Raw genomic sequence first — 22,787 nt, 5'->3', positions numbered from 1 at the left:
TCGTGGCAACTCAGTCAGGGGTTGAGATAATTAGCTCCTACAACCGAGCGTTATGCAATGGCTTTTTTTCACAAAAGCATCTGAGAAAGTAATTTTTCTCTTAATCAAGGCAGTTCTTTGTTGAACAATGTAATTACAAAAATGAAGTGAAGGAACTAATTGTGAAATAAAAAAATGAGCTCATGAATTTCAGGCAACAGACAAAAGAAATGCAACAACGTGCTAAATGTGACAATTGTATAAACGATGATATTGAATAGTTGAATGGCCCCATTGCATTAGGGGAGAATGGCTGTAATTGCTTTACTGTTCTGTCGATGTACATAAGCTGCTTTTCTTTAACACCATTAGGTTTAATTTTTTAATTTAGCCTTATTAAAATGTACTGCCTACTATTGAGAATGCGTTGTGTGTCCTTTACAGTCTTAAAAAGGAAAAAGGGTTATTTCTATGAAGAATTGACCCAAATCGTGTCCCATGTATGAGTCCTTCTGTCTTTTATGTCTCTTGTTTTATACATGGCCTTCTTGCGTTGGCATTCAGTGAACCGAGTAACAACACAGGTGAATGAAAGTTGCAGTACTTGTAGCAGTCGATGCTGCTGTTTTTCACTTTCCCTGCTCCTTGCCTTTGCAGCCGATGCAATATTTAGAGGTCACACTCTGCCCGGATGATCCCCCCCTCCCAAGGCATTCATAATTAAATCGGATTCGCAACTTAGCTTCTCAAAGGTCAGCTCACCTGTCGGTTTGAGGCGGGGTGCTTTGGATTTTCTTGGATTTTCATCCTTATCTCGTGCGCATGATTTGCACTAATGCCAACTTCTGGGTCTATTACCTAAAGCTGAATGACACTTTTCCCAGCGGAGAGCCACTTAGAGGTCTATGGGGTTCTCTTCAAATTTGGCAAGTCCACACTCCCCATTCCTCTTCCCCAAATGGTGCGCAGGGCCATCTTGTGAATATATTTGGACTCCTCACAATCAAAACAGGGCATTAGGCGCAGTCAATGAGGCTCGACAGGTGGCAGAGAGGAGCAGGAGAGACTGATTCAAAAAGAGAGCTGCAGATGCCGTCTCTGTTTAGATTTTCAGTGATGCTTTTACAATTACAGAAACAGTAATTTGCTGTAAAAGGCTCCAGACTGCCGGGAAGGGTAGAATTGAGCAGGGTAATTGGTGGTGGTGGGGGGGGTATCGCATGAGATATAATCCATATCACTCTCCAGTGGGAGTGGAGCAGCATTAGTCAAGCAGGGGGATCATTTGTTTTTTATAGTGGCCTCCCTCAATGCTCGGCAGATGCTGACACCACTTCAAGCATCACTCAGGAAGGGGAGTAAATGGCCTTTCCTCTTGTCACACTGCGTCCTCAGAAAGTGTACACATATCCCCGGGTGAGCGCCGGCTCATTGTTGACCAACCACACAGGGCTTTAGACCCATAACAGCTGTGCATGTTTGCTTGCCCACACAAGTGCAGGCCTCCCGCGCCGCTACGTACTGCACAGAGCCCGTGTTTTGTTGTTTGTCAGTGCGGCCTTTTACCTTTTTTAATTGTTGCTTGTATGTCCTGACACGCTGCCATTCCTCTCCCCCAGAGGATAAAGCCAGTCCAAACCTCATGCATATTTAACACTCCAAACAGGTGAGCGCAAGCACAATGCTCTGTGATGGTAGAGCACCATCCATGTGTCCACTCTGTCTTCATACCAGTCAGCAAGCAAGGCTCTGCGATGCTTTTAAGAGGAGAATTGATGCACATATTTCTGTGTGCTTCTGTTTGAGTCTTTCCTGTGAATTTGCCTCTTCTCTTTGCAAATGATCATTAATAATTGCCAGGTTAAGGTCTCCGGATCCTCTCAAGACAATTGTTTCCCCGACAGGTGTCCTTTTCATAGAGGCGCTCCACTTCGATTTGGTAATTCCTTCATTCTTCTAAGCCAGGAAATGAGAATGCTTTCATAACAACCATCGCTCTCTTGGCCCCTGCCTTTGTCATTTTGTGATTATTTACCCTTCTGTGGTTTAATGGCTTTGGTAAACAGCTTAATAGAATTCAGTACGGCCTTGGGATGCGTAGCGAAAGGGCACATGATTCACAGTTTTCATTGTATTTCTGTTCCCCCCCTTATTTCTGCTCAGGCACCGTGTGTCACAATATAATCAAATACGATCATGGCCAACCTGTAAAACTGTTGGAAGTGTCTCTTAACCTCTCTCTCCATTCCTTCTCCATTGTTTCCTCGTTTTTGAGCCTAATCGCTCCCTCACTCTGCACTGGGCATTCACAATGTAATTATATATGATTTACAAACAGCTGCAGCCATAATGGTGTATAAACAAATTACAGAACCAGGGAGGAAAAACAACAGAGGAATAAAGAGATGAAGACGGAGAGAAATTGGCCCGCATCAGGCGCAGTCAGTGGTTTGGCTGTTTTTTGGCTCTCCCTTGGGCACAAAATGAGCATTCACGCTCAACATGCTTTACCCCTTCTGCAGGCAGATATTGAGTTGTCCGTATGCCAACGTTAAAAAGGAGTCTTCCTCTGTAATGCAGAGTGTCCTCGCTGCCGCTCTTCCTTCCTAATGTGATTGCTAGTATTCATTCTGAATTTCACAAGGATGCATAAGAGCCTGCTCAATTGACCCCCGAGGGCCTAGATGTTCTCTCTGTGATGGCCTGCAGCATGAAAAGCTCATTGCAGACTCTTTACATGATTGCAGTCATACTGATTAACATGTGATTGCCTGCTTTTCCTGAATATGATGTCATACTTACACATTCTCCAACCACGGCTCTGCAGGAAATACACTCAGCATTCCTTAAACCTGCACACGTGGAAGTGTTCGGGATGAATTGATAACCCCAAAGTCGGTACACCTTTTGTCCAAGAAACTTGCACAGCAAATTGCATGTGTAAATCCCAACAGAGAATAATGGTAATGCATGAGGCACACTGCATACTAAATCAAACACTTCCTGCAAACGTGGACATGTACATTATAAATTGCTCGGCAGCGCACGGGGAAGAAAGGTGTATGAATTAAAAGTTTACTGCTCCTAGGACACTGCCTGAGACGAGGAAGTGCTAAAGGGACAGTGTGATGCGATGACTATATTTAGCTCCTCATATTAATGATCCTTCAGAGTCCCGCACTATAAGCATCAGGAGTTGATGGCTTGATTTGTCAACTTAATCAGCCAAATGTAAAAAAAGAAACTGCGCAGAATGACATCAGGAGACATATTTTCATTTTTTCAGTCAGAGGATGGACATGGATTTATTGTTCAAGTGTGACTGGACTTGACTTGGAAGCAATTGGAGTGAATGTAGGGGTCACAGCAGATCGTAAATCATCTTGTTAAACTTGGTGATCCATAACACTGTACTGTCAGTGCCCTTTGAATTCCTAACCCCAATATATATATAGAAAGAGATAGTCCCATGGGTATATCCAGCCCACAAAGTAAACCTATAAAACATTCCAAATTGTTTGATCAGTCGGCAGCAAGACATGGGAAAGAAGGAACAAAACACACTTTTGCTACAAATGCTGCAATAAACCCAGTTAAAATGAAGGTATTAGACTTAATAAAAAACATCAGTACCAAAGATATGTATTTGGGTTAAACATATTCATCAAAGATGTTACATCAGAACATGTCAGTGTTCCCTTGCAGTAGGACATGTAACACATTTGAGGTGCTTGGGAACATACCGTTCTAAAAACCTGTATATCTTTCAGTAAAAATCAATAGGCCTGAGTCGCAGTCTAGACTCTAGGGGTAGACATCCATCAGATTTTCATCAAATGGTTCAAAGCCAGACATCTGAGCGTCAGAAAAACGTCACTTTCTGTTACAGCACTTTGCCATGGTGCTAGTAGGAGTAAGAAGCATGACTGCGTTGTAAGTTCAATTCAAAGCTCGAGTATTCGAGCAGACCATCTGATCCTACTGCAAGGAATTGGCTGTCAAACTTCTGAAAAGCAGAGATTCGTATCAGATCTTCCCCAGTAATCAGGTCACTGTTCACGCTTAAATTCCACCATTAATACGCATCACATATTATAGCCAAACTTCCATACTGTTGTTCGACTCTGCTGCTGTACCATTTACACAAACGGAACATTTGTAATCAGGTTGGGCTAAGAGGCTCCATCCATTAAGGCTTCATGTGAGTGCATATATTTAGCAGGTAGAACGCTCTTACAGCTCATGTGTCATTTATTCGGTCCTCTCCGGGCCTGAAGTGGAACATGGCCCAGGAACAGAAAGAAATAAATAAGTCGGTGTGTAAATATACACACATAAATTCACGCCAGTGCACTCTGAGATGGAAGGAAGGCACACACTAACTTTTTTTAATTAGATTAATAAATCAAGGAGGTGGCTGGATGTGACGGCTGTAGCCCAATGCCACTCCAGCAAGGACAAGCCGCTGAATATGGAGCATACTGACGTAACAACACCACCTCTGTGTGTGTTTGGGATGGTGTGTATGAGGCAAGATGGTTTGGGAAGCAATTCATCTGATGTGTTTTCCAAAAACTGCTTTCTCTCCAAAACGCTGAGGATGTGTCTGTTTGTTATGTGTGTGTATTTATGCTCCTATTCCCCTCACTGCATTCATCAGCAGTTGGTGTAGCAGTGGGTGGCCAATAAGGTGTTTGGACACCCCACCCCTCCTCTGCCCTGACCCCTTTCACAATCAAACCGAGCTCCCAGCTTTTCCTTCACACTCCAAATCCCTTCGTACCCCTCGCTGGTGTTTTTCCTTTATGTTTGACATGCTAATGAAGGTTTCCTGTCTGCTGGTTGGCAGCTGCTCCGCTACCTCAGCTCACATAACCAGCATCATTATTTCTCTTTTCTCTTTTTTCCCAACAGCAGAAATAATTTGAGGTGTTAATGATAACTCACTTCAGAAGTAAAGAATGGTGTGCATTAAGATGTGCATGCTACACTGCCTGCCTCCAAGCTGTTTGTTTGGTGGTACAGCAATATGCATAGTAAGCAGAACATGCACATTGTACACACACTGACTGCATTTATGTAAAGAAAGCAGGTTAGTGGGAAAAAACGCGTTAAGACAGGAGAATGAGTTCACATGAGCAGCATTAACTTGGTTACTTTAAACCCAGGTTTACGTACAGATGGTCAGCGATTCGATTTGTTTTCCGTCTTGTTTTTATCCAAGGCTGGCATATTTCAAGTGTATTAGTGATACATGAAGCTGCAGCTTGAAATGTTGTTGTTTTTTGTTCATAGCATTTGGACTGATGGCACAGTGAGAGGACAGACTGTGTGTGAGAGCACAGTGTTTCCCTGCTTTTTTCAAATGTAACAAATCTGCTGTTCAGCTGAGAAAACCGACATATTCATCTTAGTGGCATTTTTATATTGGGGTCATCTTTTATATGTAGCTGACATTTATCAGATAACATGGGAGAGAACCAGGAAGTGTATTCATTTCTTACATTCCTGACTTAATATGCAAATCTTCTCATTCACAGTCACATATAAATATATATATTTTTCAATAGAAAGTGGTCAATTTCTTCAATGTTTGGAGTAAAGGTCCCTCTCGTTACTCAGGAAAAACGTCTTTAATGTGATTTTACATCACAAAAGAAATAAAATAATATATTTCATATTTAACAACCCTTTAGGAACCAGTGCTGTGTACATGGCCAAGAAACTGGGTTTCCTTTCAGGTTGACTGTACGTTTTTATAGATATGTTTGATAAGATTTTATTTGAGCCTATACTCTACCCTCCCAATGTATAATTGAGTCTGGTTAGACATGCTCTATCACTGACAACCCTGGCTTCCCAAACAACCTCCTCCAGGTGGTAGATCAGTGAAAATGGCCTCTAAAAATAAAACATAACATTTCATGTGGAGCACTTTGCTAAACTAGCTGCAGTCATTTCTTCCGCACATTTCATACACTCATCCACAGCGACTTCAAATATCTGTTCATAAACATACTGTGCCATACACAAACAAGTATACCATACATATGACACAAACGTTGGGAAGTAACATACTTAGTGGCGCCACAATCATCTCCCTGATTGTAACTGATGGGTACAAATCGAGCTGCCACTTACCGCAGTCATTGACTCCATGGAGCACTGACTCTCTATCTGATTTCTCCAACCTCCACCATATCGACAGCCACAATCTCACCTTGAAGCCACCATAATGTGTCTGCCGTGCATGATATAATACAGGCCCATTTTATGCTGGATCCTGTTAGTCAAAGCTGTAATACTCCAGCAGGGTCAAAAGCATTAGCTGCATGGTGCTAAATGGCTTACAGCATGTCTGTTTGGTCTCAGTCTGTAAAGGTCAGTTTGGGTTTATTTGGGTTTGAAGTTGATTGTGACAAACAATTAGAGCTAAAGTATATCATCCTTAAATGTCATTGTCTTTTCTTCTTATCCCGAGGTAACACTTTATAAGCATTTTATGTTTGTGTGCCTGAAGAGCTGTGTGTAATTGTGTTCTTTGATTGTTTATATGAAAGTTAATTTACCCAAAGCAGTGATGTTGTTCAACTGAAACCAGGTGTTTTATTATAAACCATGCTGGAGCAGGCAATAAAGTAAATTCAGAACAATGCTAACTAGAAGCACTCCCAGTAATTGCAGCGCAGCTACTCATTTTTAGCCATGGATGTGTACTTATTGTCTTTAATTTGATTCCACTACTAATGTGTGCTTCCTCTATATTTAACAAGTTAGCTAAGTCTTTATTATTGTCTGGCCTTTTTTTTTTTACTTGCTCTGCCACAATTGCTGTATCTCTTTTAATTTCCCCGCTGTGGGAATAGTAAAGGAATTCTGAATCTGACCCCTCTGTTGCTTACAAAACGACATTTAAGACCAATTCTACACAAACACAGCTTAAAATATGTAACTTCTTCTCTATGGGCGTACACTGCTAATAGAGGCAAAACTGTAAACTTTTCAAAGTAAAATGAAAACAGCCAATAGTGATGTAATGAAATGCAACTTAAAGAAATAAACAAAAGCTGTTAGTCTAAGTGTGTCTGTGTGTTTCTCAGGGAGCCAGTTGGAGAGTCTGATGGAGACCATGAGAGCGGAGATTGCCGCCCAGCCGCCTGTGGAGGGGTCCTACGCCCCGCGCCGGGGGGATTACTGCATAGCCAAGTTTGCTGATGACGAGTGGTAAGCAAACATTTCATTATGCGTGATCATATTTAAGAGCTTAGTAAGACTTCAGCCCTTCAGCAAGAGGCTCTTTACTGAATCCTGAACATATCAAGCAGCTGCTCTCATGGCAACCAGTGTTGGGCTAGTTACTCAAAAATAAATAATGAGTTATAAGTAAGTTATTTTGCAAGCCAGTAATTGCTGTTGAACAGAAACAAAGTCCACAAGTGAGACACTTTACAGTTTGATTAGCTACATTTCCTTGAGACATATATGTATAATCGTGTTTCTCCCCTCAAGAACACCCGACGTTTCGTTTTACCTTGTCTCTTTCTGTGATGCGTTTGCTGCAGACAGCTACAGGTGGTAATTAGCTCTCTGTCTCTGCTTTGGCCTTTCAGCAGTGGCTTGACAGTTACACACACACACACACACACACACAGCGCACACCTCCTCATCATCTCCTCACCGGATGTTGGAAGTTTACAGATGGTCATGGGGACAGATAAAAGTCACAGTGATCGAGGGAGGGAGAGAGAGAGTCTGTGTCAAGAAGGTGACTGCAAAAAAAAGATCACAGAACTGATTAAAAACCAAATGTTCCCTCCACACAGGGGCTCTCCTTTCCCTCCTACATTCTTCCCTCTTATCTTCCTTGTCAGATTTTAACGGGGGGAAAATACATATTATGTTATACCGCTGTCCAAGCCACCGGTGCACATCAACGTATATTAACCTTCAGGTTCTTCAGTATGTTTTGTATAAAAACAATTGTATTCCTGTTACAGTAATCCCGCACCCAGTAGTAAACATCCACTTTTGTAGAGCAAGCTCATTATGTTCATATTCACATTGTTCTCAGTTCGTAGCTTTGTATTCTGTGATGCATGTGGAATGTGGGCTTGTTTCATTAGGGGCCTAATTAGAAACTCGTCGCCTTTTAAATCTTCTTAGAACACCAGAGTCGGAGTAAATAGAAAAGGAAAACCTCTGTTCATCAGTCACTAAAACACTGTCTCTTTCTCTTCCTCTCTGTGCGGTTCTTTATTACTCTTGTAAATCTCTGATTAGCTTTAATTTGTTCTCTCGTCTTTTACATTCTGCCCATATGGCCGTAATTATTTGCCATTATTGCTTCTCGGCCATTTTGTCGTCCCCTCTCTCGCCCATGTCAAGTAATGGTCAGATAAAGAAACACTTCCTGAACTATAGGAACACATACCCTTTTTTTTAGCTCGTATATGAATTCATGAGTATGGTTTAGCTCTCACACAGAGACTTTCTTTTATTTGTCACTGATCTGGAAATCCAGTTTATTTTCATTACATTCAGCCTATCGAATGTGCTGGAAAAAATCCAACCTTACGAAGTGAACATGTTGGGCTTTTGTGGTTATCACTAATGCACTGAAGTTATTTGCTACAAGGCAAAATGGGTCTAGATGTCTGTCCTTTATTGCAAAGAGGCCTCTTTTCCCAGCCCTGCCCCGTGCTGATAGATCCCCTCTGTCCCCGCTCACTCCCCCGGCCGGATCTTCCTCTCCCGCTCCTCCGACCCGATCACAACAGACAGGTCCTGTAACACCTTCTCCCCAGGGAAATAAGCACGGAATCATTTACTCATCTCCTTTTCCTCTTGTGCCCTCTGTCTTCATCTCCCTTTCCCTCTGTTCTCTCTCTCTCTCTCTCTCTCTCTCTCTCTCTCTCTCCCCCCCTTTCTGTCTGCCTCTCTCTCTCTCAATTATTCTATTTCTGCTGCAGGTACAGAGCCAGAGTGGAGAAAGTTGAGTCACCGGCAAAGGTTCATGTCTTCTACATTGACTACGGCAACGTGAGTAACCGTGACCACAAATTGAACTGTGCTAAAAGTGTTGCCTGTTGCATACTCATCATTAAAGCATAGTTCTGTTGTTTGTGACTCCAAACAAATCACAATGTTTAGAAACGGCCAAACCCACAGCCAGAGGCGCTCTCGCATCCAAAGAGGGATTTATTCTCTCGTTCTTTCATCTATTCAAACACCAGTTGTTTGCTTAACAGCCTTTATGTATCCTCTCAGTTGGAGTTTTTAGGACAAACATGATGCAGACTTGTTTGTGTATTCCCTTCATTGGTTATGAACGAAGAGCGTTTCCTTTTTATTCCTTCTTTTCATAACAATGACAAAAGCAGAAATCCCCCGCTCTCTAGTCATTTTATTCATTTTCTGTGATGACGAAGGCATTGCATCCTCGTGAGTGCGTTTTCGCGTGCGTTTCTGCCGACGTGCGTACACATGCTTGCATCACCAAGTGGCTCACTCAGCCAACCCCCGGCCTGCGAAGAGATGTCCCACGGGGCAGTGGAGCGGCACAGTGTGTGACTGACCTTAGAGCGGGGGACAGCTCCAGGTTTGGCTGGCAGACGCGATGTGTCCTGGCATGTTGCTGAAAGTGTGATTCTCCGAGGCCGACCTGGCGCACCGGAAAAAAAAAAACCGCCGCTGATATCCACCTCCTTCTCCGTGGTTTTACATCATTAAAGGTTGAGTCACTCCGGCCTTGATTTCATGCCTCTGTGTCACGAGCTATTAGTTGGTGATATTGCCACCCATCTCGGCTATAGGTCATTCCCTGAATTATGTCGTGATCATTAACAAACAGCACTTCTGCCTTTTATTTTTAAGGCCAGCATTTACAGTGCTGTCAAACTCAAATATGGCCTTGATCAATCTTATTCCATGATAAACATCCAAGGCCTTCTCTGTCTAGACTCTACAGTCCAATGAACACATTAACCTAATATATGGGGGGTCATTAAATTAACTCCCCATTCTAATGGCTGCATGTGTCTGACTTACCACCTGCATGTTCTCCCTTCAGGAAGCTTGCGGTGGTGCTCACATGGCTCACATCTGACAGGATGTTTTTTATGCTTCATATCAGGGAAATGTTGTAATTATTATTTTTTTTTGATATATAGCAATGTACAAACTTGCATTTAGCAGTAAAGGTGAAAATGTTGGTAGGCGTGTCAGCATGAATACAGAGACAAGAGCTCATGTTGATTATTGTACTGTACATCCAATCTTTATTTTAAATATGATTGTTAAAGGCGTGGAAAGATAATGATTTCATAAAATGTGATTCCTGTTATCATTGCATAATTAAACCTGGGTTATTGTCTCTCAGGAACACTTTAAAAAAAGTGTATTTGTAAGTTTGTAGTTATTGAATGAATATCAAGCATCATTGTATTCAAATGCACACTTGCAAGTAGTAGCTCTCTTTTTATGTTTTACTGCTTTAAGTGTGTTTTATGATCTGTCAAAGTCTGACTGGCAACTTGACATCCATTGTGGTCTTTACTCTTAGCTTGTAGCTGATCTACAGAGCAGATGGAGCTTAGTGAAGGGGCTTCATAATGCTGCAGAAACAGCTGTGAAATAATTGTTAAGGTGACATACAAGCATGAAGCCCTTAAGCTACAAGATGGCATATGTCCTTCTATCACAGTTGTAAACCATCATTGTTAAAGTGACACAAAGATGTCAGAATAGATTCAGAACCGAGGTAAAATAGAAACATGACGGAGTGCAGGATGGATTTACAGCCCGAGTGTGTGCTGTGTTTGATTTGAAGATGCCCTTCACTTGCAGAGGCACTTGATTTGTGAGATGCACTCTGTAATGTAAAGAAATCAGAATGTGAATTTTCATCCAGAAGTATTTGTTTTTCTTATTTGTATCCAAACTGAACAGACCTTGACATCTCTGTTGGCTTGCTTTGCTGCCGTCGCAGCAGGAGAGATGGATGTCTCTGTCATGTTTGCTTAGACAAAGTCATCATCACAGACATACACTCCAACTGTTGGAGCTTAACTTTACTATCTCAAAACCTCAGACATAAACCAAGAGTCAATCTTTTTTACCTTTTTAAAACAAGAATTCAATTACAGCTTCAATATTTGGTCTTGATAACACAGAAAAACAAATGCTGCTGTGTCAACGTATCATAGCACAGATAAACACCCTGAATGTCTTTACTGAGTGTGTTCTCTTTCCCCCCGCAGAGAGAAGTTGTGTCATCCACTCGTCTGGCTGCCATCCCCCCCGCCTTCAGCACCCGGACCCTGCCCGCACAGGCCACCGAGCACGCCCTCGCCTACATCCAGGTCCCGTTGGACGTAAGTCAAGTGCCGAGTAGAGATATGTGTCGCGGCTGAAGGCCTCAGAATTAACTTTTCGAGATATCAACGTCTTCAGTCTCATTTTCCGCTAGCATTTGAAAGTTGACTTTTCTGGCGAGACACATTGTCTGTTTGAGTTTGACTTATCGCACGAGGTGATAAGTCTGTAACTGACAGACAGGGACCAGTTTTCATTCCGAGCAAGAAAATTATGCTCATACATAATGCATGGAGTACAAGCAGTCGGAGCGAGGACCAACACTGAGCCATTGATTTACTTTGTTGCAAACAATTATAGAGTAATTAACATAGTAGCAGAGAGACATTAACGTTTCATGGACAATTTGATAAGGTACAGTATACAATATTTCTTCAATAACCCAGCCTGCCTGCCATCCTATAGATGCATACAAACAATCTAGGTACTTCATGGGGAAGTGTTTATGCATATACATGTCCATCTGATAGCCCAACAGCAGTTCCTATTTTTTTGCATCCTTAATCTTCTTGTTTACACAAGTGTGTTGACTCAACCTCCGGTGTGTGTGCTTGTCTCTGTGTGTGTGAGTGACTGTGTGTCAGAGGGTCAACTCATTGGAAGCCTCCTGAGCCGGCAGCATGAATAGTTTGCACAGATACAAACTGTTGATGTGTTTTTTAGGGACATGCCTGATTGGCACAGTACTAAGCCCTGTCTTAAATTGGTTGTGTGTTTGTGTGTGTGCGTGCATGTGTGTTACTTTAAAGAGTATGTGTTCTACCTAGCCTAGATAAGCATTAGGATGTTTGTTCCTAGAATTAAAGAGTCGTTTTCACAATGTACACGCTTGCTGCTGATTTGGATTATTTATCGACACTCAGTTTCCATTTTATCATGTACATCTATCTAAAGGTAATGCAATCTAATACAGCAGTCGTGCAATAAATCCTACCTTTATGAAGGTTATAGTGTTACTAGTGTTTAGAGAGACGTCAATTCAACTTTACGGGTAGTTTAGAGGCTGTTGTCGTAAATATGAGCCTGTTTTGTATTTGTTTTATTTATTTATTTTCCCTGAGCTGTAAGGACAAACAACTTAATAAAATATTCTCATTGCATTTTTAAAGATAAAAATTGTAATCACTAATTTTACGGTTCAGACTTGGTTAGGGTTAAGGTTAGGATAAGTCTCCAGGGTGTGTGTGTGTGTGTGTGTGTGTGTGTGTGTGTGTGTGTGTGTGTGTGTGTGTGTGTGTGTGTGTGTGTGTGTGTGTGTGTGTGTATACTAGTATATATGTGTGATTGTGTGTTGTGTGTGTGGTGTGTGTGTGTGTGTGTGTGTGTGTGTGTGTGTGTGTGTGTGTGTGGCCTGCATGCATGCTGTCACCTGTCTCAGGAGTCAGTGTCTCCTGAAGGATGAAGTGGCCCATCTGTTGGTCCAGCCCAGGGAACAAAGGCACCACCTACACTATACAGCCCCCAGACACACACACACACACACTCTGAAGCTTTCCCATGTGTTAGGGGTTGACATGCACCTTCCACCTTTCCTGCTCACTCTTTCTCTGTCACTCTGCATCTGTCTAATCTTTTTCCTGTTGTTTCTCTTTGCTCTTGGTTTTCCTTTTGATGTGTTTGCCGTGTGTTTTATCTGAAGCTTTTTAATGTGTCACTCGCGCTGACAGCACGGTGCCCCACTTGTGCTTCGCCTTTTGCTGCTGCACATAGAGAATGTTGCTGTCTTTGTGCCACAACCTGACACCTGATGCCCTTCACAAAATGTCTGTCTTCACAATGGCTTCTTTGAATCATCTTCCTCCACAATCCTGCCACTAGAACAAAATGATGCTGCTGTTTTCTAGTGAAATTTCATAATATCTTTTAAAGAAACGGCAGGTGCCTCTGTCAATGTTTTGTTGTTTTGGAGGAAAAAAACCTGAAAGGTGTGCCAGTAACTTGACAAAGCACAGAGCACACATCATCTCCATGACACCTGACTGTGGCAGTTACCTCTATCTGAGCCACTGCTACCACATTTTTAAAACTATTACTCCATTTTTATTAGGGATGTGAAGTCTCAGCTGCCTGCACTCAGGACTGACTGCCACCTCTTTATTGTCCCCGGTCAGCTAATTAAAGAAAGTAGTTTATGCCAAGAGTGCACTTGTAAAAAAAGATGAACAACAAAATAAATTCTTAAAAGTACCACGCTCAAAAGGTCCAGCCACACAATAGTCGGCTTTAAACAACTGGAAGTTAAAAGGTTGTTATAAGTAATGCGTCTCATTAGCTCATTAGCTAACTCATTAGCATGACTTAGTCACCGCCATATTACTTTCCTCTTCCTTTTTTTTGTCGTGCAAATAATCCACATATCAAGATTTTCTGGGAAAAGGAAAGATAACTAGAGAATGCAAAGTTTGAAACTACAGATCTACCCAGCCATTTCCATGTAAATAATTCAACTTATTGATATTGGATGAGCTATATTTTATATATATTTGTGAAGCATGACTTCATGAATGTGTCGTATGGCAAAGTTTTCTCATACTCAAAAGTTCTACACTTAATTCTTAAAAAAAGCATTTAAAAACAGTTATTAAAAAGCAAAGAGAATAAAATAAACATAAAACAAGCTAATATAGAATAACACCGGTATAAAATACATGAATAAAAGTTAGTGCGTATTGATATTTGATCAATAGGCTTCATTTCCCAGTTAATGACTGATTTCCTACAAAACAATATATACACATATTTGTTGGCTGAAATTGAGTAACTGTATTGGCTTCATTAAAAAAAGGAAGCAATACCTAACTGCACTTCCAATTACATTGAATAACAGTTGGTAAAATGCAAATATGTTGACCTGATTTAACACATTGGAGTGCTGTAACTGCACATATGGCGGACAACAGAGGGTCACTAGAAGGCTCTCATTAATTTTGTATCAGCGCCTCATGAGCGTCAAAGGATTCTTGTTCTGTTACACTGTCTCCCCGCGTCTGCTTCTTATCTCTCACCCTGTGTCTGCTCTCTATCTCTCCCTCTATCACACACTGCATCTCTCCCGCCCCGAGCTCCCCTGCAGCGCCTGTGACAAGTTGACCGGGGGGAGAGCGGGGACAAAAAAGGCCCTTAGTTTTGTGCCTTGAACAAGCTTCCCTGCCCACACACGCTCACACAAACACACACACACAAGACACACATATACCCAAGGGCGGCTAGCTCGAAGGGGGTTGCCATGGAGACAAGACCGGGGCGAGAAAGAAGGGAAGCGAAGAGATGGATGGTGTAGGGGAGGGATGGATGATGGCCAGGGACTGATTTTTGTTTTTAAGTGTCATCCTGCCTCTGAAAATGCAGCTCCCTTGTTTTTCTTGCTTTTCCGCCCAGACTGCTGGAGGACGTGGGGTCAGGATTGCATTTCAGCTCTTCCACCTCCTTCTCCACCATGTGTTCAATCAAAGGCTGGCCTTTCACTTTCTAGAAGGTTAGGAAGAAGAGAGAGCAAGGTAACTAACTGAAGAAAGGAGGAGGGTGAGGGAGGGTGAGAGTCAGAGCATTATACAGTTCAGCCAAACTCAAATCTCTCGAGATAGTTGATTGGATAATTGCCGTGCTACGTGACTGACTTTGTGAGTGATCATGTAATTGTAATCGACCTGAGAATGATGTTCGCCAATGTGTTCTTCCCGACAACGCAACCAAGTGAACATGTAAAGGCTTTCTCCCACTTTCTTAAAAGTTTGTTTCCCCCCAACAGAAATCCTGTTCCACAGTGAGGCTCATGCATTCATAAGAGGTTTTATCAGCTTCTGCATTGAATGCACTTGTGTGTTTGTATGCATATGAAAACATAGTAATCATCCCTTTCTCCCTCCCTTTCTCCTTCTATTTTCTTCTTTTGTCCTCCTTCTTTAAACCCCACTCCTGTGCTTCCCTCACCTCCTCTTTCTTCCTTACCCCCTCTTCTATCACCCCCTGCTTCCTCAGGAGGATGTCCGTGCGGACGTGGTGGACTGCGTTGTGCGGGACATCCAGAACAGCCAGTGCCTGATGAACGTGGAGTACTCGGGTGCCAGCTGCCCGCATGTCACCATACAGTTCGGAGACACTAAGGACGATGTGGGCCTGGGCCTGGTCAAGGAGGGCATGGTCATGGTGGACGTCCGCAAGGAGAAGCACCTGAAGAAGATGGTAAGTGATGAGATGGAGGAATGAAAAGCGGGCGATTGGGAGGCGTTCGTGGTAAATGAAGCAATTTCAATAGATCTATTGAAGACATACATATAAATTGGAGGCTTCTTGAGCTGATTCTCTCCGAGTCGATTGCTTGTTTTCACTTTTAGACAACCAATGACTCTCTATTTCCAAGTAAATGACAGTTAGGGTCTCACTGGGGCTGTAGACTAAGCAGTCGTGGTTAATTATATCACCAAATGACTGTGGTTACAGTGCAGATTTGGCTTTCTGTGTTCAGTGGATCCACATGCTGACCGACACTGATAGTTCTTTATAATAATTGTAAGATTGAACTGTGTTACTTTAATCTAGAAACAAGTCCAAATCGTATTCTTTCTTAGCTACTGAACAGTTGTTCATGCACCATGACAAAACACTGTATCATGTTGTAGTTGTTTTTTCACCCGATCCATGGCGAAGAGGAAAAAACATTCAAAAGTGCTTATAAACCTGAACGGATGCACCTTTTTTTCTCTCTGATATTGCCACATTGTGAACAATCTGTGTTGTAATAGTTAGTTTACGTTATCTGTCAACGGCACATACTGTTCCTGATTTGCTAAATATCACAGGTTCAATCATATACCATTATTATGCGTTCAAGCTCTATTTAATAACAAGAGTTAAGCCATCCCTACTCTTATGTGCATGAACTGCCTGTGTGAAATATTGCTTTTATTGAACAGTTAGGGATCCATACAGGAATGTCAGTTTCTGTACATTTTCTATTGATTCCCCAGCTCTACTCTCACTGTTGTGTGCATATGTCAAACAGAAAATCTCATCTCTCTTTCAAAATATGACTTATTATTATCCTCAACCTACTTCATGTTACTCAGTGCTGTCAAAATGCAGAGTATGGATCAATATTTGTGTCAGCGCTGTTCTAAATAGACAATGCCACCAATCAAACTAATGGTAGGATGTGATACATTTTTTAACAGCGCACTAAATGTTTATTATTGTCATCGGCAAATGGGCCCCTTGTGTATTATTTCATGTTAAAAGTGTCCATATCCCGCCTATGGCTCTCTAGCAGTCCTATAGCATGTATCCGCCCGGTCGTTTCCATCTCAGTTTGTCATGTATGGATCTCCTTTTATAAATGGAGGCTAGTATCACATTAAATGCCTGCAGGTTTTCAAATGTGAGCACTGACACACAATACCTCTCCACACTTGTCAATCCACTGCCGCACAATTAACACACCTCTACAATTTGCCTCAGATGGCAGCCATTTTGTCAAACCGTGAAGCGTCGCTCATTTACTTTCCTCTCATTATGCTTATTCTCCCAGCAGACTCAGCGCCACTCTGTCCATGAAAGATAAAGAAAAACGGAGGATATTTATTCCTGCTGCAATTACCGCTTACGCACAAGCCCAATGTTAGACACTCTGTTATTTTCGTTTAAAGTGCAATGCACAATGGAACGGACAGGTATGTCCACTAGAGTGTAATTGTTCATAAACATAATGAAAATATATATTCCTGTACATTAGAGGCTGGTGGCAGGAACACATTTGTTCTTCCACTCACACATGGCGATGTAGTTACTAACTCATTCTTGTTCACACCAATAAAAGCACTTGCCGCCTCTTTAGTTAGTCAATAAAGCACTGTGCATCATTGTAAGAGTGTTTTGACCCCTGACCTCTCAAGAGTAGCCAGGAACTATAATGCAGTCTCTGGGTAATGGACCCTATAGACAAAGGACAGTGATTAAAACCTTTCAGCCATACCACTAATAGGCTTATAGACTGTGCAGATTTAGGTTTTGTTGGATCAAATGGTTTCTATTTAGTATTCAACAGCTGCATCTCCAGCATTCGCCTCTCCCTCACTGGCTACTGACAAATGTTTTGATCTGGAGAAAGCTTAACAAGCAGCCGTGTTGCCAATGTGCTTACAAGTGACTGTTAAAGTAAGCTCTACAGCATTTCTTGTGGATCATTTAACCCATCAAGTCTACTTCCAAACTCAAAGACCAACAAGCCCAAGTGTGATTAGGCAACATTTCAAACGCGTAAATGTGTGTCTGATTTATAGAATGTGTGGGTTTAGCAGTTCTGGGGCCGTATTCACAAAGCATTTTATCTTACCGCTAGGAGTGCTCCTAACTCGCGCTAAAACATTTTACGTAGGAGTTTTTTCTTAAAGGTTATTCACAAAGCCGCTGAGACCTACTCATACTAAGGATAAATCACTAAGAGTGACGCGCCGTTGCTATGGATTACGTCGATTCTCGTGCATGAGTTTAGAAGCGGTCAGTACGGTGATTGGTTGTTCAGAGTAGGCGGTCTCGGTGAAACTCATCCGCAACATCCAACAAACGAGCCCACTAAATCACCGAAAAACAAGGAAATAGCCTAGGCTAGAAATGTATTCCTATCAAATAGTTATGGACAGTGCAGTTAGCAGAATACACGCATGATGACAAGTTTGTGCAGACCACGATAATGAGGTTGTATATGCACGTTAAAGAGAGAGAGCAAACGATAAAAATACGTAAATTGCATTAAATCAAGGAGGCAATTAAAAGCACCCCGTAAACTATTATCCAATGAGCATATTTCCAGCACTTAAACACTTTCAATAACAGCCCATACCGCCGTTCAAGTCCCCCTATCATGATGAATGAAAACAATCTGCGTGTTGATGGAATGTACTTTCTTTCTATTGACGAACACGTCCTCATCTTTTGATGGCGCAATTATTTTTATGTGCGTCCCGTCAATAGCACCGACCACACCGGGCATACCTGCAATTGCCATGAAGTTGGCTTTGATCCTGTGTAGTTGTTGATTGTCCAAAGGAAACCGGATAAACTGTTGGATGATATGTGGTCTAGAGAGCGCGTTGATGGTTTGGTTTATGGCACGGCTGACTGATGGTTGCGATATTCCTAAATCGTCGGCATTGCAAAGTTGCATTTTCCCTGTTGCTAAATATCGTAGTGTTCCCAAACATTTTATTTCCGGACTAATCGGGTTATTCCTGTTAGTCGGGGATGTTATTGCATCCCGCACTAATTCCACAACAAGTTTGATACCCTCACGATTTAGCCTATATCTCTTGATCAATTCACAGTCTTCCATTGTCTCCAAAACATTTCGTCTCGCAGCCATTTTCAGATTCTTTGTGAATAGGTCTTACTGAGTTAGGAGTCCTCTCGAGGACTTTTAAGCTCTCCTACACTTAGGTGCTACTTTTAGGCCTAAAATACTTTGTGAATTGCTCTTAGTGAATAAAATTAGGAGTCCTAAATTTAAGACTGACACGCCCATTATGTTTAGGAGTTTCTCCTAAATTCGCCAGTTAGGAGCTACTTTTAGCCCTAAGATCCTTTGTGAATACGGCCCCTGATGTATATAGTCACTACATTGCCCAGCGAGAAGTCCTCTACCTGAGCACTGATGTAGCTTACATGGTTCCCTTTCTGGTCTTTAAGGCTTTATTAGAGATGATAAAAGATTATTGACTCGATATGGATTAGTTGAGCCCTTGGAAAAGTCCAATATGTTGCAAGGGATTTACTCCCTCTGCCATTTTTTCAAACTTCATTTTAAAGAAATGTGTCAATATAGCTTTGAAATGCTGTTGTTTGTCTAGTTATGTATAATGTTTTGGATTTCTGGTCAATTGATACAAGACATTTCAAAAAATCACCCTGATATTTGGGAAATGACTTTGATGATTTTAACAAATCTGTCATTTTATAGACCAAATGATCCTGGTTGTTCAGAACAAAATGGGTAGAGAATGAAATTGCAGCCATAGCATGGACAGGGAATGTTTTGATGTTGTAAATCAAAACCATATGTTATTCTTTCAGTTTCACCCATCCCTATATGATATGCACCTTCAGACTCCTGCTTTCGATGAAGGCCTTTACATTTGACATATATTTGCTGTGAAATGTCCCTTTTTTTGTCATTTAAAGTAGATGTAGAGTCATTTGTTTGCAGGGTGCATCTCTCATGAACAGCGCTGCAGCTGCTGCTGGTGCCACACCAGAAAATGTTATCTCGCAGGGGCAGTGGAGCCAAGAAATGTTCCAAGAAACAACCTTTTGTTGACCTCTGGATCCGTGCCCCCATTCTCCCCCTCTTTTATAGAAAGTTCCCCCCCCGAGCCTTTGATAGTGTGCTATCCAAACCGGCTCTCCCTGAGCTCTTTCTTTCCTCCTTTCTCTCCTCTCACTCGTCCAGACTATCAGCCTCCTTGTAAGAGTGACTTTTGTCCTTCATATCTGTTCCATTTTGGCTCTATTCTTTATTCATTATCCATTCCAGGGGATTGGAACATGGTCATTGTAATCTGTACTCTCGCTCTAAGCATTGGGTAACAGATGGGCCCTAATATTCACTGGCACTTCAGTGACTATCAGTCATAAGTGCACTGAAGGTTAACACCAGTCTTTGAGGATGGCATTGTCCCAAGAGAAGGAGAGCAGAGAGGGATGTTCATCCATTTGGAGTTTTATGTCCTTTTTCTAGAGTATCTCTGCCTTTCAGCCCCCTTCACTGATGCTCACTATGTGCACCATATGGATGGATTTAGTTGCAGCTATACTACCACGGCATAGGATAAACAGTCGTTGGGAAAAGTGTAGGCGAAAAGAGGATCGTATGCACGCCAGCTGCTTGTATCCAATTTGAGGGAAGAGGGATATTAAAAGGGAGGCAGGAACTCAAAGAAAGAGGCTGATGGAAAATCAGTAAACCAAATTAACGATTGATAATCTGTTCTTAGTGAGGAGAAACTGACCGAGTGACCAAGAGCTGTCGGGTTAAAGTATATTTGACCTACATTTTAAATATATTTTGGGTTCAAGAGTAGATGACCCAAAAATGCAGATTAACATCGTGCATCGTGCACACACATACTGTATTTACACTTACAGTAGACAGATTTAATGTAGAGTTTAATCTGTTCTACATCTGGCATATCATGTGTAGGCTTTGATTTTTAGATTATTGACTGAGAGCGATATCATTGCTTGATGACCGGCACAGCCTTGGAAACAGAAGGGACATTAATGCGCTTTACATTTTCTACAGTAGACACAACATTTCAGGCATCAGGGGCCAGTAACTCACATATTTTCTCTTGAAGAAAGACTACATCCATCGGGTCTTCACATTTTTCATGTCCTTATTTCTCCGTCTGCTCATTCTCTCTTTCACCACTCAGACATGTTCATTTCAGATGTAGAGCTTGAGAAGAAGCTTTTGTAGAAATCTTATTTGATTGTTGCCAAAGTCTCTGTAATGGCCAACACGTTGTCAGGTACAATTGCAACATGAAATCTTAATGTTGGTACCATTTTAACTGTTGGCGAAGCAGAACAGTAACGGTTGCTCCTGGCAGCCATAGTCAGTGTTTAGTGCCAGGCCATTTGGTCTGATTGCCTTGAGTTGTGAACAAAATCTGTTTCTTCCCTTCAGTAAAATCTAGGAAATGCGTAAATAAGAGTGCATCGATTTTCCCTGTCACAAATCGCAAGTAAGTGTTTATGTTCAATCAAAAAGGCATCAGCAAAAACGTAACAATAGTATAACTTAAAGGGGACATTTTTCCCCACATCCAGAAATGTTGGTTTGTAGTTCTATTTTTTGGCCTACATTCTTTAGGTGTTATTTGCTGTGTCTGTCTGCATTCTGTCCAATATAAGATACCTACATGCAGGTAATGCAGCTCAAAAACCCAACACCACTGTCTTTTTCCAGAAATCATGACCTTGTTATTCCAGATTATCTACACACCTTGTGAAAGAGACATTGCTGTTGAGATTTCTACAAATGTAGTTTGTTGTCCCTTTGAGCTTTACAGATAAAGCAACAATCTATTTCTATTATACTGGAGAGAATGAAGACATGTAGACATGTCTTCATTAGACATGTCTTCATTCTTATCAATATCTGCAACACTAAAATAATACATTGCAAAATAATCAAGGACAATATATCTTTTTGATTTGGGGGTTTCACTCTTGAAGTATAATCTGAACATCTTTTTAACATAAGGAATTATTACTTAGAATATGACAGCTTTGGCGAGCAGAAGGTGACGGGTGTTTGCCCAACATGGATAATAAGCTTCCTGTTGGGTTCTTTGTGTGTTTAAAAACACAGGCTGCAAACCACATTTGACTTTTTCTTTCTTACTATGACCTGAGACGTACACACTGTATTCATGCATTCTCCACCTCAGGCTCAGTAGAGTTACTAAGCCATCCTTAAAAAATGTACTGGCAACATCCAGTGCTTGAATGGCACTTTGCCTCACTGGCATACACTCACTCACTGAAACACGGTTTCCACTCATTGTTCAGAGTCTGCTTTCACTCAATATTTCCTCCTCTCATTCCATCGCCTTTCATCTTCTCCACTGCTCTCCTCTTCATCACTTATTTCTTGTTTACTCGCCCCTGTACTCTCCGTTCCTCTTCCACCTCCATTTCCCTGGCTTTTGCACAGCACTATTACTTATCTTCTCCACGCACAGACTTCTTTACTAATGCACATTTCCTCTTCTCCCCTTGTTCTTTGTATAACCTTTGCTATTTGTGTTATCCAAACTGAGCTTGAGGATTTCATTAGTCTGCGATGGGAAGCGGCTCGTTTGGCTCCTGCGTGCTTTGATTTGAATTTTTTCTTTGGTTGCCCTGTCATGATGAACAATAATCCCCATGAATTAAAGTGGAGAGGCACTCAGATCAGACCTGGTGTTGGCCTCGCAATGAGCTGTGATTTTAAATGCTCTGAGTTAAAATGCTGTTATCTGCAATTATTTGCAACTTGCATCAGCCCATTCTGCCCTGTGAGCCCACACTGGGTTGACATTAATGCCTCTTTTATGACATTTTAAGTGAAGGCATACAGTAGGGAGACGCACATTGTGTGTAGGCTAACATTTAAATGAGAAAAAGTGTGGGCTTAATAGATATCATATTTACTAATAATGTATTTGTTCTTTCTACCTGATTGGGTACAGGAATATTTAGTGCCTGCAGCAACTATCTTTGACTTTGATATATATTTTTGGTCGCAGATGTGGCTGTGTTGAATTTGTCATGACAGCTCAATTGGAAGATGGGTGAGTGGTTAGAAGCACTATCTTTTGTGCTCTGCTGCTTTCACCAGTGTTTCCTGTCAGCGACGGCCAACTACATGACTGATTCAAACTCTGGCTGCCCCCCCCCCC

At 41.7% G+C, this 22,787-nt stretch overlaps 1 protein-coding gene across 1 annotated transcript in view; it reads left to right on the top strand.

The window, feature by feature from the left end:
• The window catches only part of snd1 (staphylococcal nuclease and tudor domain containing 1), a 156,228-nt gene that overhangs the window by 123,293 nt on the left and 10,148 nt on the right, over window positions 1-22,787 (top strand). The window contains exons 10-13 of the mRNA XM_010773155.1: window positions 7,080-7,203; window positions 8,949-9,018; window positions 11,238-11,351; window positions 15,331-15,534. Coding sequence (XP_010771457.1) covers window positions 7,080-7,203; window positions 8,949-9,018; window positions 11,238-11,351; window positions 15,331-15,534 — 512 coding nt within the window. The remainder of the gene's footprint in view (window positions 1-7,079; window positions 7,204-8,948; window positions 9,019-11,237; window positions 11,352-15,330; window positions 15,535-22,787) is intronic.

This window comes from Notothenia coriiceps, unplaced genomic scaffold (genome assembly GCF_000735185.1).
Source record: "Notothenia coriiceps isolate Sejong01 unplaced genomic scaffold, NC01 NC01_scaffold00012138, whole genome shotgun sequence".
Lineage (NCBI taxonomy): Eukaryota > Metazoa > Chordata > Actinopteri > Perciformes > Nototheniidae > Notothenia > Notothenia coriiceps.
This window is presented reverse-complemented; position numbering and strand designations above follow the sequence as displayed.